Here is a 19,183-nt window from a genome sequence, read left to right on the forward strand (position 1 = left end):
AGGAGGCAGCTGATCAATGTTTCTCTTATCGATGTTTCTAACTCTCTATCCCTCTCCCTTCCTCTCTGTAAAAAATCAATAAAATATATTTTAAAAAATAAAAATTAGCTACATTTTGAATTTGAACATAGCTGGCTGATAGTGAATTCCTGTTGGAATATTGTAGAAAGTTATATGCATGGCACTAACTTGTGAAGTCCTCTTCATCTCATAAAGACTGAACAGTGACTGCTAAGCAACTTGTGAATGTATTGTTATTGAAGATAACATAAAGACTTTATATTATTTTTAGGATTTTTATGGAATTTTTAAAACCCTAAGAATCAACAGGTGTTCCTATGGTACTAAAAACTTCCAGCCTTTTAGTAAATGGATCATTAGATGCACAAGGTTATTCCAGACTATCTGTAAGACCGGTGTAGTAATCTCATCTTCCTATGAAACTGATTCTTAAACTTGATGACCATCTAAATTTATATATATAAAAGCCTAAGTGCCCAAAAGACCGGTCGGTATAACGCGCACTTACCACCAGGGGGAAGATGCTCAAAGCAGGAGCTGCCCCCTGGTGGTCAGTGTGCCCCCACAGCCAAATTCCTGCAGCCCCTCCCCAGCCAACCTCCCGCAGTCCCAATTGGCCCTGATCGCTGGCCAGGCCGAGGGACCCCACCTGTGCACGAATTCGTGCACTGGGCCTCTAGTTGTGTAATAATTCCACAGACCCATTTCTTAAGACTTTTTGTCTTATTTTGCCCCCCCCCCCCTTTTAACAATGCCCAAATCTTTATTTTTCTCTCAATAAATTGGAAATTCTGTTTTTTTGCCTTTATTTTTTCTTATGCATTTTTAGTACTGTTTGAGTCTTGGGAATTGAAGAAATCACATTTGTACTAAAGTATTCATGTTTTATTTGCAAAGCACGACAAACTATTCTGATCATACTTGAGTCTTAATCGTCTTGTTTGGATTTACCAATTGAAAATTAACTTCAATTTTATCTTCTCAATATGTATATCATAGAAAGAATACTGTAGGTTTTTTTCTATATGTAATAAGTATTTTATGGCTATGGATTAGTTGTCTCTGTTGCTTGAATATTGTTTTCCTGAGCCACTGTTAACAGAGAGTATGAAGCCCGCTTGGAAAGGTACAGTGAGCGCATTTGGACATGTAAGAGTACCGGAAGTAGTCAGCTAACACACAAGGAGGCCTGGGAGGAGGAACAGGAAGTTGCTGAACTGTGAGTAATATAAACATTGGTTTTCTAGCACCATCTTCAAATTATTAGGAAAGGGGGGATAGAAAGTAAAGCAATATTTATATTAAAGTTTATGGGGCATAAACTGGAATTAGTTACATTAGTATATTGTATTAGTGTCTAAGTGCCCTGGCCTAGTGGAATTTTGCTAGTAACAAAGTGTGTGGAATACATAGTTATGTGTCTACTTATTTAGGTAGTTACCAGGCTTTTGAATATTCTTGCTCTATACTTTTATCCTGTAAATATTTTGAAAATGGTGGTTCTAAACAATGGATACAAATATGATCTAGAAGTAATATGGAGGTAGCAAATTAGCAGAAAGATTTTTTAAATTTTGTGGTCATTTGAAATTTAAGATAGTATTTACAGCAGCTACCAAAAATAAATACAATTTAAAGACCATTTTTCTAAGTGGGGTAGTTGAATGAGGAGTCTGTTTTTTTAAAAAAATATGTTCTCATTAATTTTTAGAGAGGGAGAGCGAGAAATATCAATCAGCTACCTCCTACACAACCCCTATTGGGGATTGAGCCTGCAACCCTGGCAGTGCCCTGACCAGGAATTGAACATGTGACCTTTTGTGACAGTGCTCAACCAACTGAGCCACACCGGCCAGGGCTGAATGAGGAGTCTTAAAATTCCTGTCTATATTCAAAGTGCCTACTTGTTTGGTATTCTCTCAAAGAAAACACTCAGAATTGGGCATTAGGAATGTAAAAGATAAATAGAAACTAGGGATGTAAATTACTCTTTTGGGAATTTGGAATAGAAGTTTTTTCTGTGGCCTTCTCATTGACTTTTCCTGATAACCTACAAGCAGAGAGAATATAATTCTGCTCTTTTGCTGGTATAACAACACTGGGTTTAGTTGAGGTCTGGGTTCTAGTTATGGCTTCAGGACTAATTATTAGTCAAGTTTGTTAACCTGACTAACAGGTTTCTTCTTAACTTGGGTCACTTACATCATTCTGTTTTAGATTAGTGTTATTTATGTATATGCCTTTTTTAAGTGTACTAGACCAGGTGTTGGCCACCCTTTTCGGCAAACTGCCAGTTAGTAAATATTTTAAGCCTTGTGGGCCATATGGTCTTTGCCTTAGCTATTTAATTCTGAGGTTGTACAGTAAAAATAGCCATAGATAATAATACATAAGTGAATGGGAGTGACTGTGTTCAATGAGAGACACTTTGATTGGCTGCCTCCCGCATGCCTCAAGCACACAACCCAGGCATATGCCTGACTGGGAATCGAACCCGAGACCTCTTGGCCCATGAGATGACGCTCAATCCGCTGAGCTACACCAGCTGGACTCAAACTGCTTTTTAAAAGAGTTGAAACATAGGCTATCAGCAGTATATGAGTGATACTTTGCACTATTTATTTGCCCATATAGGGTATGATAATTAAAATTCTTTTTTTGTTAGGTTAATAAGTGAAAAGTGGTACATCATGGTTTTACTTTGCCAGGGTATTGAAGTTCAAATCATGGTTCCATCATGTTAACTTCCTGATTTATTTTCCTTATCCATAAAATGAAAATTCTAGAGAACTAAATGAATGAAAGCATATTATTGGTTCAGACATAATACAAATACAAGCGTTATGATGTCCTAACTAAAAGATGGGAAAAGGCTATGAATAAATAATGCACACCTAAAACAGGAAGTCTACTGCAAAAACAAATTAATGGGAAAATGACCAACCTTACTAATGATGTGCCTATTATTTTTACTTTACGTATGAAAAAATTAACCTGGAAAGGTCAGCCTGACAAAGATATTTATAAGTTCTTTTTCCTGTGTACTACATGGTTTTTAATCTTTGTATTCCCCAGTGCCTTGCATATATTTGCTAAAGAAATGCAGTGTTTGAATTGACCTGAATTAAAGCTGTGGAAAGGCTTTCCTGTATTTTCTTGGTAATTAATAACATATTTGTTTAGTTTGAAGGAAGAGTTTCCTGCTTGGTATGAGAAACTTGTTCTGGAAATGGTTCACCATAACACAGCCTCCTTAGAGAAGTTAGTAGATACTGCTTGGTTGGAGATCATGACCAAATATGCTGTGGGAGAAGAGTGTGACTTTGAGGTAAGTGCCTATATTCTTTAAAAAATGAGATTTGATTCACTAACTGTATATCAGGATTTGAGCATAGAGTACAGAATGCATATCTGTGTGTATAAAATTGTGTTATATGAAGTCTCTACTTAGTATTAAATATAAAGACCAAATTTTAGAATACTGGACTAGTCATTTTACACGTTTTGCAGATTCTGCACAGAAATATGGAGGTAGTAAACAGGCTCAGATAATTAAATAGGTTTGTTTACATTGTTGTATCAATTATGAGTGATTTCAGCTGTATCTAACAATGGCTAGTACTTCTCAAACTTGAGCCTAAATAAAATCACTTATTTTTAAACTATTTAAAAATATTGAAGAGGCCCTAACTGGTTTGGCTCAGTGGATATAGAGTATTGGCCTGCAGACTGAAAGGTCCCTGGTCCCATTCCCAAGGGCACATGCCCAGGTTTCAGACTCAATCCCCAGTAAGGGGCGTGTAGGAGGCAGCTGATCAGTAATTCATCATTGGTATTTCTATCTCTCCCTCTCCTTTCCTCTCTGAAATCAATAAAAATATATTATTATATATTGAAGAGGAAGGAATGTTTCCAAACTCATTTTATGAAGCCAGCATTACCTTGATACCAAAACCAGATAAAGACATTACAAAAAAAGGAAAACTTACAGGCCAATATTGTTGATGAATATAGATGCAAAAATTTTCAACAAAATATTAGCAAACTGGATTCAATAATGCATTAAAAGAATTATATACTACGACAAAATGGAATTTATCTCAGGGATACAAGGGTAGTTCACAACCAAGGTACATGCCCTTGACCGGAATCGAACCTGGGACCCTTCAGTTCACAGGCTGACGCTCTATCCACTTAGCCAAACCGGTTAGGGCAACACTAGATTTTTGATAGAGGTTGAAAGGTAGTTAAGTGAAGAAAAGATAGTTTTTTCAATAGGTGGTTCTGGTATTGTTGGATATCCATATATATAATTGATTTTTTATTAAATGGAAATTCTTGAACTATTTTACACATGTCTCATGTTTGCAGTGATTGCCCTTTGGGCTTAGTACATTGGTACATGAATTATAAACTACATTGTGATAATTTTATTTTTTAAGATGTAATATTTTACTGGGTGAAAAAGGTGAAGGGCTTAAGTACAAAATGACAGTTACAGAATGACGGATGTAAAGGACAGCATAGGGAATATAATCAATAATAAAAACTATGGTGTCAGGTGGGTACTGAACTTATCTTGGAATCACTTTGTTAATTATGTAAATGTCTAATCACTATGCTGTATACACCTGCAACTAATATGATATTGAGCCGAAACCGGTTTGGCTCAGTGGATAGAACGTCGGTCTGCGGACTGAAAGGTCCCAGGTTCGATTCTGGTCAAGGGCATGTACCTTGGTTGCGGGCACATCCGGTAGGGGGTGTGCAGGAGGCAGCTGGTCGATGTTTCTCTCATCGATGTTTCTAGCTCTCTATCCCTCTCCCTTCCTCTCTGTAAAAAATCAATAAAATATATTTTTAAAAAATGTATATATGATATTGAATGTTAACTTTAATTGAAAAATAAACACATAAGTATTGTAGAAAAAGAATGAAGAAATGAAGTCAGGGGGCGAAATATGTCATTAAAAAATATGTTTTTATTGATTTCAGAGAGGAAGGGAGAGGGAAAGAGAGATAGAAACATCAATGGTGAGAGAGAACCATTGATCGGCTGCCTCCTGCATGCCCCCCACTGGGGATCAAACCTGCAACCCGGGCATGTGCCCTTGACCGGAATTGAACCCTGGACTCTTCAGTCTACAGGCTGATTCTCTATCCACTGAGCCAAACCAGCTAGGACGTAATATGTCATTTTTTAAAATAGAAGTTTGAGAAGTAAAATTGGAAAAAAAATCACTGTACTTGGTTGGTACTTTAGAGGTTTAGTGAATTTTTATTAGGTGTGGGGTGGAATGTATATTGGCTAATATATTCTAAACATTATCTTTAGGTTTTCTAGTTTTTATTTTTTATCTCTGATTCCCATTCCTGTCTCCTTTATAGGTTGGGAAAGAAAAAATGCTCAAGGTAAGGATTGTGAAGATTCATCCTTTGGAGAAAGTGGATGAAGAAGCCACTGAAAAGAAACCTGATGGTGCTTGTGATTCTCCCTCAAGTGACAAAGAGAATTCTAGCCAAATTGCTCAGGAGCACCAGAAGAAGGAGGCAGTTGTAAAAGAGGATGAAGGAAGGAGAGAGAATATTAGTATGTATGATGCTAGCTTTCCTTTGTGACTCTTACTATACACAAATCTTTTTGAGTTCTCTAGCAAGTAATTTGTGATTTGTAAATGAGTTTTGTAGGTAGATATGCCTTTCTTTTGTAATTCAGCAAACAACTAAAATACAAAGTGCCTTGTAGAGCATTGCCCCATGCACCAAAAGGTCTTGGGTTCCATTCTAGTCAAGGGCATATACCTGGGTTGCAGGTTCGATCCCTGGCCCTGGTCAGGGTGTGTGCAGTAGGCAACCAGTCTATGTCTGTCTGTCTCTCTTTCTCCTTCTCCCTCTTATCCCACCTCTGTCCCTCCCTAGCTCCCTTTTACTCTCTTAAAAAAAAAAAAAAATGGAAAAAATATCCATGGGTGAGGATTAACCAAGAAGAAAAAGAAAAATAATCCATAAAGCAAATAAAGAATTAAGTCTCCCCTGGGAAGGCATTTCCTCTTAGAAATCTGTGTGCACGCACCTAGCTACTCAAGATGGCAAAGAAAGTTTGCTTTCCTTGTCTCTTGAAGTTGGAAAATACGTATGTCTGTGTGTGGAGAAGCGGGGTTAGAATAGAAGGGGCAAATTCTAATCTCCATTTCTCTTCACCATGCAAGCCAGTTGTGATTTTAAGATACTTCCTTTTATCTAAATCCTGTATCTTAAGTTCCTCCCACATGGGAGCTGCCAGAATTTTGAAACATTATGATGTCTAAAAGTAATTTTTTGGGACTTGGCGATTCTAACAATACTGTTTGAAAAGTTGAAGAATTGAGACTTTGCCCACTGGGAAAATTATTCAGCCTCTGAAACCTTCATTTTGAAAAAAAAAAAAAAGTCTGTAAATAAAAGAATTTGACTGGAAGAGATTACTTCTGTCTTAAAATATGAGTACTCAAAGGATTTGTGTATATTGATCCCCCTCCCCATGACTGTTAGAGGATCAAATAATCTTAACCTTTTATTTAAGTGTTACATACACAGTTTGAATTAGAATGTTTTATTAGAGTGCTATGCTCTCTGTTTTCCATTCTATTTTGTCTTTCCAGATATTTTGGATATGTGCAGATGTGTTTTAGAGGGACTTCCTTATCTAGTCCCAGGGGAACAATTAATTAATTAAAATTTCCCCAAGGATACTTAACTGTTGTAACTGGTTCACTCCAGTTGTTCATACTTCAGTTTTGTTTTCCACTTTGTATTATGAATGCTAATGTTTATGTTTTTCAGTTTCTCCCTTTTGGATACTGAAGTTTTCTAATATGTTCATTACTTAATATTCCCGCGACTTAATGTTAATAAATTTTTTGGTTAGGCATTGCCTGATAATATGTCTTCTAACACTTCTTCTGGAAACAGATCCTTGAACTACCAACAATATGTTAACAATTGTTAATTTTATGACTTTGGCATCATGTACCAGGGAACTTCTAGTTTTAGGCTTTGTTTTTTTATGAGTGTTATATGCCTTAATTTAGTTTTTAATTATTGGAATATATATAATACTATTGCTAGTATGTGGAAAGGGTGGTGGACAGGCTGAAGAATTAGTGTTATTATCTCTTCTGAGTGTTTTCAGGGGAAAAATTGATTAGAATTTTCATAGAAATGATAGGCAAATTCCAGTATACTAAATCTTTTCTCACTAGGTGATCTTTTGTTCTACTACTTTATGGGGAAAAATGTATTAGACAAAAACTTTCAGCTTGTTCTTAACCTCCCTGTTTTAAATTTCTATATTTTTCCATCTGAGAAGGGAGCTAAAATACTTTGGCTTTGAATTCCATTTCCTCCTACTTTCTCTAGGGTAGAGTTAACTTTTATTGTTCTACTCTACGGTGTTTTTTAACCCTCTAATGTTTTTTTTTCTCTTCCAATTTATAAATGAAGCCTCATTTTCTAAAAACAAAAACATACCCTCCCTTGATTCTGTTGTTTCATTTCTGTCTTAATCATTCAAACCAAGATTATGAGATGTTGTCTCCACTTATTGTGCTATTATAGTCTAACTTCTGCTTCTTTACTCCTGACACTGTTGCTAATAAGATTTTAGGTAACTCCCTACTTGCCAATTCCACTGATTTATTTTATTTTATTTATTATTATTATTATTATTATTTTTAAATTCTTTTTAAAAAAATATATTTTATTGATTTTTTACAGATAGGAAGGGAGAGGAATAGAGAGTTAGAAACATCGACCAGCTGCCTCCTGCACAGCCCCACTGGGGACGTGCCTGCAACCAATGTACATGCCCTTGACTGGAATCGAACCTGGGACCTTTCAGTCCGCAGACCGACGCTCTATCCACTGAGCCAAACCGGTTTCAGCTAATTCCACTGATTTCTTCTATGTTTTGCTTTTCTATTACGTTTAACACTGTTGGTCACAGTCATACCTTTAACTTATTTGATACCACAGTTTCCCTTAACCTTGACCCTAACCCTAATCCTTATCTGTTCTTTTGCCATCTTTAGAAAATATGCATCTGCTTACTTAGACCAAAAATCCTTTGTTTTCCTAGAGCTCACAAGATAAATTCCAGTTTCTTTGAACGATATACAGGTTCTTTATAGTTTGCCCTCCTTACTTCTTTAGTCTGATTTTTTATTGTAGTCCCAAATATATTTACCCAAACCTTATTATTTGGAATCTCTGAACAAGTCATGTTCTTTCTAGGCCCTTTCTGCCTATCTTTCTAAGTTAAACATTGCTGCTCTCTCTCCTCATATTATTTTTGTGTACCCACCTCTGTAATAGTATTTACCACATTGTATTATAATTATTATTGACTCTGCCCATAGACTTTAGCTAGTTCAGGTAAGGATTTTATGAATCATCTTGGTGCCCCATCATTCAGTGCCTGATGCAGAGTAGGTGTTCAGTAAGACAGTTATGAATGAATGAATGGGTGAATGAATGAATGAATGAATAGAATTAAAAGAATTCTTATTTTCACTAATTTTTTTAATGATTTGACTAGATGACAGAGCACGTAGATCTCCACGAAAACTCCCTACTTCATTAAAAAAAGGAGAAAGGAAATGGGCTCCTCCAAAATTTCTGCCTCACAAATATGATGTGAAACTACAAAATGAAGATAAGGTTAGTTGGCACTTTATATTAACCCTGTTACATATAATAGATGTTGTTTAAGAAAATATCATAGGGCTGGTTTTCTTAGAGAAAATGTGCTAAAGAAAAATGTAAATGAATGTGTTTCTGCAACAAATTCTGATTGGTTTTCTAGTTCTTTCGTCTTAGTTATTATGACTTTAAGTCAAACTGTATTTTCTTTCTTAGATTGTTTTTTCCTTTTAATAGGACTTATTAAGGTTAGGAGTAATTTGCATTTGAGCTTCAAATTCAGTTTGAAAAATAAGAATCTGTTTCCAGCAGTTATAGACTGAGGTAATAGCTCTTCCCAGGTAAAAGTAGAGCAATTTGTAATGTAATTAAATTTAGAAATTGAGTCAACAATCATCAGTGCTTTTACAAGGAATCTGTGGAGCTAACAACCTAAAACAGTAAATAACCTTAAGGTAACTTAGTACTGTGTTTTATTCATTCTAAGATGTTCATCTTTTATATTTTTAATGTATTTAGAATCAGTATATATCTTAAAATCAGTTGGCATGAATTTTTTTCTTAGTGGTGCATAAAATAATGTCTTTTATTAATAGCATCTTAGAATCTATGAAATAATGCCGTATTACTTTCAGGTACTCATACCTGTATTTAATTTGTTAGAAAGGAGGAGGATGGGAGGCTGTGTGTGGAAGGGAGCTGCACATTTTTCTTCATGTTTATGTGTTTTATAGAAAAGACAGCTAACGCCTGGGAAGTTTAATAATTGTCAAAGCTCCTAATTTAGTAAATGAGATTGGGATGGATTATAACCCAGATCTTTTGCTTCTTTAGAGTTTTTCCCCCCCACCTCAAATTGTTAACAAGTCGTAATTTCATTTTGACCGTTTTATAGTGAACTAGAGGCCCGGTGCATAGCATTTGTGCACTGGTGGTGGGGGGGGTGTCCCTCAGCCTGGCTTGTGCCCTCTTGCAGTCCGGGACCCCTCCGGGGATGTCCATGGGGAGCAGGCCTAAGCCAGCGGGAGAGGCTCCCTCCACTTCTGCCGCGCTCGCCAGCCATGAGCCCGGCTTCTGGCTGAGCAGCGCTCCCCTATGGGAGCACACTGACCACCAGGAGAGAGCTCCTGCATTAAGTGTCTGCCCCTTGGTGGTCAGTGCACGTCATAGGGACCAGTCGTTCTACCGTTAGGTCAATTTGCATATTAGGGTTTTATTATATAGGATGATCTGAAGACATACCTAAATTGTTAGGATTTCTTTATATTTTAAAATTAAATGTTATATGCAATTTTTCACTAAAAGTTTTTTCCTCATTCAGCAAGGTAACTAGTTAAAACATTGCTAGGGAGTCTCAACCACTTTCCTAATTATCATTCATATTCTTATTGTTGAATGTAAATTGTTTTGTACACTGTTCATAGGAAGATGGAAAATACAAATAAGAAAAAAGACATCTTGAATCCCATACACAGAGATGATAATTGATGAATATAGTTGTGATTAATGGTGGTTGTTAGCTTTTAAGTGACTTTTAAAAGTAGGAATATTTGCCCTGCCAGTATGGCTCAGTGGTTGAGTGTCGACCCATGAACCAGGAGGTCAGAGTTTGATTTCTGGTCAGGGCATATGCCCAGGTGGCAGGCTTGATACCCAGAAGCAGCCAATTGATGATTCTCTCTTGACATTGATGTTTCTGTCTGTCTCTCTCTCCATGAAATCAATAAAAACATATTATAAAAAGAATTAAAAGTAGGAATATTTTATACATACTATTTTATAGCTTTTTTCATTTTCTCTCTGGTAACTATCTGTAATGATGTAACATTCTTCGAAAACAGTATTTTCAGGTTGTGGTGTATATGATAGTCACCAAGAGAGTTTATGAAAAAAGTAGTAGGTCTTTCTAAAAGCAGCCAGATGTGACCTGTGAAAATAGTTCGCTATTCACTTGACCCAGGAAACCCCACAGAATCATGCAAATCAGGAAGTTCAAATTTTTAAGTTCACTTTAAGAACATGTGAAACTGCCCAGGCCATTGAGGGTATGTATATCTGAAAAATCACCAAGTATCTGAAGGATGTCAATTTACAGAAGTAATATGTGCCATTCCATCGTTACAATGGTGAATGGGTGGATGTGTCCCGTCCAAACAGTGAAGCTGGACACAGGGTCTGTGGCCCAAAAAGTGCCGAATTTTTGCTGCACATGTTTAAAAATGCAGAGAGTAATGCTGAACTTTAGGGTTTAGATGTAGATTCTCTGGTCATTGAGCACATCCAGGTGAACAAAGCTCCCAAGCGGTGGTGCAGAACTTACAGAACTCTTTGGTGGATTAACATGTTAAGCGCCATGTCAGTCACCGGTGACTGAAACGGAAAGGAAGACAAAACAGGCTTGGCGCTTAACATGTTAAACTATATATGAGCTCTTGGCTTAACATGTTAAACTATATATGAGCTCTCCCTGCCACATTGAGATGATCCTCACTGAAAAAGAGCATATGGTTCCTAAACCAGAAGAGGAGGTGGCAAGAAGAAAAAGATACCCCAGAAAAAACTGCAGAAATAAAAACTTAATGGCCCAGGAGTAAATTCAGCATAAAATCCTCTATATACATAAAAGCCAAGCGACCAGAACCATGGAATGACTGGTTGCTATGATGACTGGTTGCTATCATGCACGCACTGCAGCAGCCGGCCAGCTCCCCCAACCTCCCGCAGCCCCCCCCTCCCACCACCACCCCCCCCCCCCGCCAGCCCTGCCCCCATCCCCCCCATTGTGGGCAGGGCCAGTCAGCTAAACGCCTGTGGCCCCTCCCCTGGGCCAGCCCCCCACCCGATCAGCCCCCCACCTATGCATGAATTCGTGCACTAGGCCTCTAGTAAGTAATAAAAGTAAAAGCAGGGGGGAAAAGTGGATGCTCAGGCTCTACTACCAGACATTTTATTTTATTTTTATTTTTAAATATATTTTATTGATTTTTTTACAGAGAGGAAGGGAGAGGGATAGAGAGTTAAGAGAGTTAGAAACATCGATGAGAGGGAAGCATCGATCAGCTGCCTCCTGCACACCCCCTACTGGGGATGTGCCCGCAACCAAGGTACATGCTCTTGACCAGAATCGAACCTGGGACCCTTCAGTCCACAGGCTGACGCTCTATCCCCTGAGCCAAACCAGTTATGGCTACTGCCAGACATTTTAAAAGTATGTTTGTATTGATTTTTAGAGAGAGGAAGGGACGCAGAACCATTGGTAGTGTTGTGAGAAACATCCACCAAATACACCCGTACACACCCCAACCAGAGATCAAACCTGTAACCTCAGCATGTGCCCTGACCAGGAATCAAACTGGCAGCCTTTCAGTGCATGGAATGATGCTCAGCCAACTGAGCCACACTGGCCAGTGCTAGCATATGCATTTTAATAGCTCCCTAGATCAGCGGTCGCCAACCTTTCGGACCTCACGGACCATCAGTGGTCTGTAGACCACCAGTTGACGACCACTGCCCTAGATGATTCTGATAAGTTTGCCTTGATTGAGAAAAGTATTTTCCCCCATGGCTGCAGGGTGTTCATTATGGATATATTTTAATCTTAAAAATGAATCCTTTATTGAAGATATTTATATAGTCCTCCCACCCTTTTTTCTGCTTTTATAAGCAGTTGATGACTGGTCCATTTATTTCCAAATTTTTTAATATGAGAATTTGTTGATTCAATGAGTAGATACATTTTTAGGACTTTGATACATATAGACAGATTGCCTGGGGACTAATTAACATTCTGTCTCTGACAATTATTCTTTTTCTTCCTGGTTTTATAGCTTTATTTTATGGATGGAATTATGATTTTTTCTGGAGAGAACATAAATCTTTGTTCTCATTGGTTAATTGTTCTTTCACCCTAGTGATGAGTTGTTTATATTTGTTAACCTAGATCATCAGTAATGTGCCAGCAGACAGCTTGATTCGTACAGAACGCCCACCAAATAAGGAGATACTTCGATACTTTATACGGCATAATGCCTTACGGGCTGGCACTGGTGAAAATGCACCTTGGGTGGTAGAAGATGAATTGGTGAAGAAATATTCCCTACCTAGCAAGTTCAGTGACTTTTTACTTGATCCATACAAGGTAAGGTCACTTAATTTTTGGACAGCAGGATAGAACACTATTAGATGAGTTTATTTTCCCAGATGAGTCCAATATATTGGATTATATTTATAGCAGATTTTGAACTCGAATATCAGATAAGGAATTCAAAAATTTTCAGATATCTATTTCATATAGGTTGTATTCTGTGGGGTTGGTCGGGGAGAGGTAACGTTGAGTATCTCCCCTAGTTCAATTTATTTTTTACATAATTAAGAAGCAAACTACATACATGTACTTTTTAACCTCAGATCCTTCTTGTAATGAGGTATGGTGTAAACACAAAGTTTGCAAATTGAATCCTAAAAATGAAAACTAATTTTGTACATCGGAAAAGATGATCAAATATACTGGTAGCCTTGAAAAAGGACTTGGAATGAGTATTAATTTGTATGTCAGGTGAGTAGAAAATTTAGGATTTTCCTCTTGAGAACATGCTTTTTTCTTTATTTCATTTGATCTTCAGAACATTATTATGAAGTTGTATAGTATGTAAAAATATCTTAATCTTATTTTTCAGATAAGATAAGGGGAAACAGAGGCTAGTCTAATTAGAAGGAATATAAAGTGAATAACAAAAGCCAAGACATTGTCCTTCGATTTCTGGTTATCTTTTCTATCTTAAAGTTTCTCCAATGAAATTATAATGTAGTTTGTGAGAGTTTTTTATGTAGGTTGTGAGAGTATTTATGCTGTTTGTGTTGGTAAATTTACTTATTTGCATACTGATGTTTTCATCTTTGTCTCTGGGCCAAAAGGGGAAGGAGAGAGCCCCTGGTCCATTAAAATAAAGTCTGAGTTCTAGGGTTTTTCTCCCCCACTTTATTTATTTATTTATTTGTAAGAGAACATTTATTGGGTAAATTACAGGGGTAGAAAAAGTAATTTCTGGAAGAAATGGGCTTAGGAAACAAGTTATGGAGGTAAAGGAAGGGCCTTGGAATTTGGGAGTGAGGAAGCTAATGATAACAAGCCAGGAATCTAGGGCAGAGAGAGGTTGGGGCGGGAAGGGAAGAGAAGAGAAGGGAAAGGCATGGGCATACTTTCAGGAGAGAGAGCACCCCCTTCCTTTTTAAAAATGTATATTTTTATTGATTTCAGAGAGGAAGGGAGAGGGAGAGAGAAACATCAATAATGAGAGAGAATCATTGATTGGCTGCCTCTGTACTATCCCCACTGGGGATCGAGCCTGCAACCCTGACCATGTGGCCTGGTCATAGGTCAATGGTCAACTACTGAGGCTCCCTCCCTTGTTTATTTGTTTGATGGTTTGTTTTTAATGTATTTTTTATTGTTGATATTATTACAGAGATCTCCCATCCCCCCTTTCCTCCCCTTTCCCCCTCCCCTCCTAACCCCTAAACCCCCCCCCACACACACACACCCAGGTCTTCACTACCCTATTGCTCGTGTCCATGGACTATGTAGGTTGTGAGAGTATTTATGCTGCTTGTGTTGATAAATTTACTTATGCATATAAGTATATTTGTTCTTTGGTTTATCTCTTCTTGTTTCTCCAACCCCACATCAAGGTATGTCAGTCTGTTCCATGTCCCCCTTGTTGTTTTTTGTTTGTTTGTTTTTTTAAAATATATTTTATTGATTTTTTTACAGAGAGGAAGGGAGAGGGATAGAGAGCTAGAAACATTGATGAGAGAGAAATTATCGATCAGCCGCCTCCTGCACACCCCCTACTGGGGATGTGCCTGCAACCAAGGTACATGCCCTTGACCGGCATCAAACCTGGGACCCTTGAGTCCGCAGGCCGATGCTCTATCCACTGAGCCAAACTGGTTAGGGCCCTTGTGTTTTTTAAAAATATATTTTTTATTGTTGATGCCTCCCTTGTTTTTAATTGTGAAGAACTAAGGATATCTCTAGTCATGTAACTAAATTATTGCAATTATCTTAGGTTGATTTTGCTGACAAAAGTATATTGAGAAGTAAAAGAAAAAAAAAAAAGTATATTGAGAAGTAAATTTATTTATTTAAACATTGATAAAAACCTCTAACCATAGTTGAACATTTAGCATGTTTTCTTATTCTAGACCAGCATGATTAAGTATTATCTTTCATTATGCTCTTTAAATTTTTATTATTTATGAAAAAGAAGAATTTAGGAATTAATTGGCTTTTTCTAGATAAGGACTAAAATTTCCATGTAACTATAGTAAACCTAAATTTTTTCCTTAATATTTTCTTGGTATTTTTATTTACTGAGGGGACATTTTAATACATTATCATTTCATTGCTGTAAGTTTTGGAACTGATGGCTTTTGGTGGTTATAACATGAGATTACTATCTGTACTGTATGAGAAGCCTACTATATAAAATGATCTCTGAATGGGTTTTAGATTCTTGGATCATTTGAATCCTTTAATATTTTTCTCTTATTTTATAGCTGTCTTTTATGTATTTTAGTTTATTGATTAAAGTATGTGACCATGCTCTAGCTTGTTTGGTTCAGTGGATAAAGTGTTAGCTTGCAGACTGAAGGGTCCCGGGTTCGATTCCAGTCAACACATGCCCGGGTTTCAGGCTTAATTCCCAGTGGGGGTGTGCAAGAGACAGCCTATCAATGATTGTCTCATCATTGATGTTGCTATCTCTCTCTTCCTCTCCCTTCCTCTCTGAAAACCAACAAAATTATGTAAAAATAAAAATTATTTTAAAAAGAAGTATGTTAATAACATGAAAAGACTGAATATTTATGGGTAAAATGGTCTTTGGAGTTTACTGAATGAAAAAGTTTGATCCACTCTAAAAATCAATTGAAAAATGTCCTCAGGTGAGGATTAACAAAAAACTAAAAAAATAAAACTAAATTCTGCTTGTAACGTAGAAAAATGCTACTGACAGTTGAGTTTAGGAATAACCTTTTTTTATAGGCCTAATGACTTGGAGGAATGTTTTACAAAACAATTGGGTAATAAGATAATTGTCATTTAAGATGAAATCAAACATCTTAGTTCATTTCCCTTTGTAATACATGCAGCTCTAGTGTTTTGTTATTCTATCCATAATGTTTGAACTCTTATTTTGAACTGTTATAAAGGGCACTCTTTCACCCTGGCCAGTGTGGGTCAATGGTCAGAGCATCAGCCACTAGTGGAAAAGCTTTTAGATAGAGACATAACAAGAAAATAACACTTTTTAAATTGGGAAGCCTTAATTAATTTGGGGTAATTTAGTATGGTTTTTAATATATTTTAAAAACATTATTTTGAAATAATTTCATATAGAAAAGTTGACAAAATAATATAAAGAATTTCCCTTCATGTAGATTGTATTTCAGGTAGATTTCTCAAATGTTAACACTAACCATATTTATTATTTTCTCTTTTAATACATACATACATACATACACACAAAAGTTTTTCTTTTTTGAGACATTTGAGAGTAGGTTATAAGATACGATGCCCTTATTATTATTTTTTGTTAATCCTCACCTGAGGATATTTTTTCCATTGCTTTCGGAGAGAGTGGAAGGGAGGGAGGTGAGTGGCGGGGGGGAGAGAGACACAGAGACATCAATGTGAGAGACATACCTCAACTGGTTGGCTCCTGTATGTGCCCTGGAGGGACAGGAATCGAACCCAAGACCCTTCAATGTATGGGCTGATGCTCTAACCGCTGACCCACACTGGCCAGGGTGACAGGATCCCCTTTTAAAAAGTACTTGAATATGTGTTTCCTGAAGACAAGGGTGTTTTCTAATATAACTCTAGTATAGTTAATCAAATCGATAAACTAACCTGATCTACAGTTTTTACTCAAATTTTGCCATTTATTCCATTAATGTCCTTTTAGCCGCCCCTCCACCCCCCCCAATTTTGTTTTGGTTTCAATAGGATCCATTTACTTGTTATTTATTATGTCTCTTTAATCTCCTCTAATTCAGAACAGTCCCTCAACTTTTCTTTGTCTTTTAAAAACCTAATTATTATGCTCTTCAATTTGGATTTATTTTCTCATGAGTAGATTCAGTCTATGAATTTTTGGTAGGAATGCCAGAAAAATGATGTTGTATTCCTCAGTGAGTTGTATGAGAAGGCACATGATGTAATCTTGTCTCATTACTAGTGATATTAATTATTATATACTAGAGGCCCAGTGCATGATTGAATCATGCACGGGTAGGGTCCCCTACACACTTTCGCTTTCGATCGCGGGGGAGCTGGGTGCCTGTCTGCTGGTGCACCAGGCCTTTCGGAAGCCTCTGGCGTGGCGTAGGCTTCTGAAAGGCCTGGTGCCGGAGCAGACAGGCACCCAGCTCCCCCGCTTTTGATGGTCTGCGGCGGGATGTGATTTCGCTGCCCCATAGGCCCCTTCTGTGCCGAAGCACAGCCATGGCACAGACGCTGAGCTCGCGCCGCCGGCCCAATCAGCTACCCCGGCCACCCCGAGTCCCGCCCCCTGCGCCTCCCGCTGGCCCAATCGTGGGTGTAGCGGAGTGATGGTAATTTACATATTACCATTTTATTAGGTAGGATTTTAAAAGATGTTTCTTATCTCTCCTAATAACTAATGTTTCAAGTAAGTGTTCATAGCCCTAAGATTTTTCTTTAAATTTTAGCTCTTGATGTTTATTTATGAGGTGGAGACTAGAGCAGAAGTATTTAAAATAAATTATATTATTTTTCAAAGCACTTAAAATATTTTATAGTAACACATTTCAAAAATTTGCTGTTAAAGGCATCTAGAGATTGAAACAAGCCCATTATGTGAATGTTACCTTGAAATTCTTAATATGGTTCCTAAGGTGAATGAGAAGAATGAAATAAGGATCAGAATATACATTGCCAACATTTTCTAATTTATGATTTTCATCATAAATTAGCATATGTTAAATTTAGCATCTGAATGAGCTCTAAATAAAGGTTCTTTATTTTCATCTTATTTATTAGATTTTCTTATTTGTGGTAGTGGTTTGTTTCTGGTGACAGGGAACAAGTATAGAATTGTATACACTATTTTTCTTAACAGTCTCTCATGTTTTGAGACAAATATTTATTCTTGTTTAGCAATTAGGAAGAGCCTTTGCCCCAAACTGTAGTACTACAATCCAGACATTCATTCTTTTCTCCCTTCCTATACACTACTCTGGTAGATTACTTATGCTGAATGGGGGATAGGGGAGACCCTTAGCACATAAGTGGTTTTATACTTTTTCAGATTCCCCTGAGTCCAGCCATGCCGGCTCCCATTTGGCTGTGACTGCCCACCCAGCATGCCCTGTGCTGAGATGATCCAGTTACTGAAGGACTACTCACTCGGGGAGCTGGCCTGTTGGGAGGGGGTTGGGTGAGTTAATTTCTTTCCTTTTTTTTTAAATCCTCACCCGAGAATAAGTTTTCATGGTTTTTAGAAAGAAAGGGGGTGGGGGGAGAAACATTGGTGTGAGAGAAAAACATCAATCGGTTGCCTCAAGCACCAGCCCTGACCAAACTGGCAACCTTTTGATTTAAATGCTCCAACCACTGAGCCACCAGGCCAGGGCTTCTTTCATTTTTAAGAGAATAAAATTAAATCGTGTATATTGGCAAAACCACATCTTACACATAAAAATGGGTAGCTGGACCCTTGCATGGTTAAGCCACCCCAGCCTTTTCTTGCATTATTTCTGCATAACACAATGCTTCTAAGTAGAAGAAATTTAAAGAAACTTAAGCTAAATTTTACTTTTAAAATTTTTTGACTTTTTAAATAGAAAGAAATACAACCAGTAAATTTGGAAGAGAGATCTAATTATAAAAGATCCTATTAAAAATATCTTATTTAAAATATTAAAAATGATATATAGACTCATATTAGTCTTCTTTTTAGTGATAAATTTCATTTTAGAATGACTTTAAATAAAATCTGTTGTCCTAATCATTAGAAAAAGTGGGAATCTATTTTGTTTGTACCCGGAAGGTTTTCCAAGTCTTGCTGAAGAGGATGGTTAACTCTTCTCTTGGGAGTAATATATTTGTCTTTAATTTCTGACAGGGTAGTGTTTAGTCTGACTCTGACAGCAATTTTCCACTGTTGTGCCATGGCACATTGCAAGAGGCACACTGTGTGCTGCAAGAGTTTTTAAAACATGTAATACCTGAGTGTTTAATCAGGGGCACTGACTTCTTTTCCCTTAGATTGTCCAAAAAATGACAGCAGTCAACACAACAAATGAATCAAAATTATGCTAATTTTTCTTTGGTTAGATTAGCAAAAAATATATTATTTGGTGTGCTGCAGAATTTTAGTAATTAGTTTGTATATGCCATGAGATGAAAAAGATTGAAAATCACTGCTCTATGATTTGTAGAATAGTCTTGAAATACGGT

The 19,183-nt window shown here is 37.1% G+C and overlaps 1 protein-coding gene across 1 annotated transcript in view; it reads left to right on the top strand.

The window, feature by feature from the left end:
- The window catches only part of BAZ1B (bromodomain adjacent to zinc finger domain 1B), a 72,958-nt gene that overhangs the window by 13,255 nt on the left and 40,520 nt on the right, over window positions 1-19,183 (top strand). The window contains exons 2-6 of the mRNA XM_054714848.1: window positions 1,124-1,240; window positions 3,205-3,349; window positions 5,410-5,611; window positions 8,597-8,718; window positions 12,641-12,838. Of these exons, the coding sequence (XP_054570823.1) occupies window positions 1,124-1,240; window positions 3,205-3,349; window positions 5,410-5,611; window positions 8,597-8,718; window positions 12,641-12,838 (784 nt within the window). The remainder of the gene's footprint in view (window positions 1-1,123; window positions 1,241-3,204; window positions 3,350-5,409; window positions 5,612-8,596; window positions 8,719-12,640; window positions 12,839-19,183) is intronic.

The sequence above is a fragment of the Eptesicus fuscus genome, chromosome 4 (assembly GCF_027574615.1).
Source record: "Eptesicus fuscus isolate TK198812 chromosome 4, DD_ASM_mEF_20220401, whole genome shotgun sequence".
In the NCBI taxonomy this organism is placed as follows: Eukaryota; Metazoa; Chordata; class Mammalia; order Chiroptera; family Vespertilionidae; genus Eptesicus; species Eptesicus fuscus.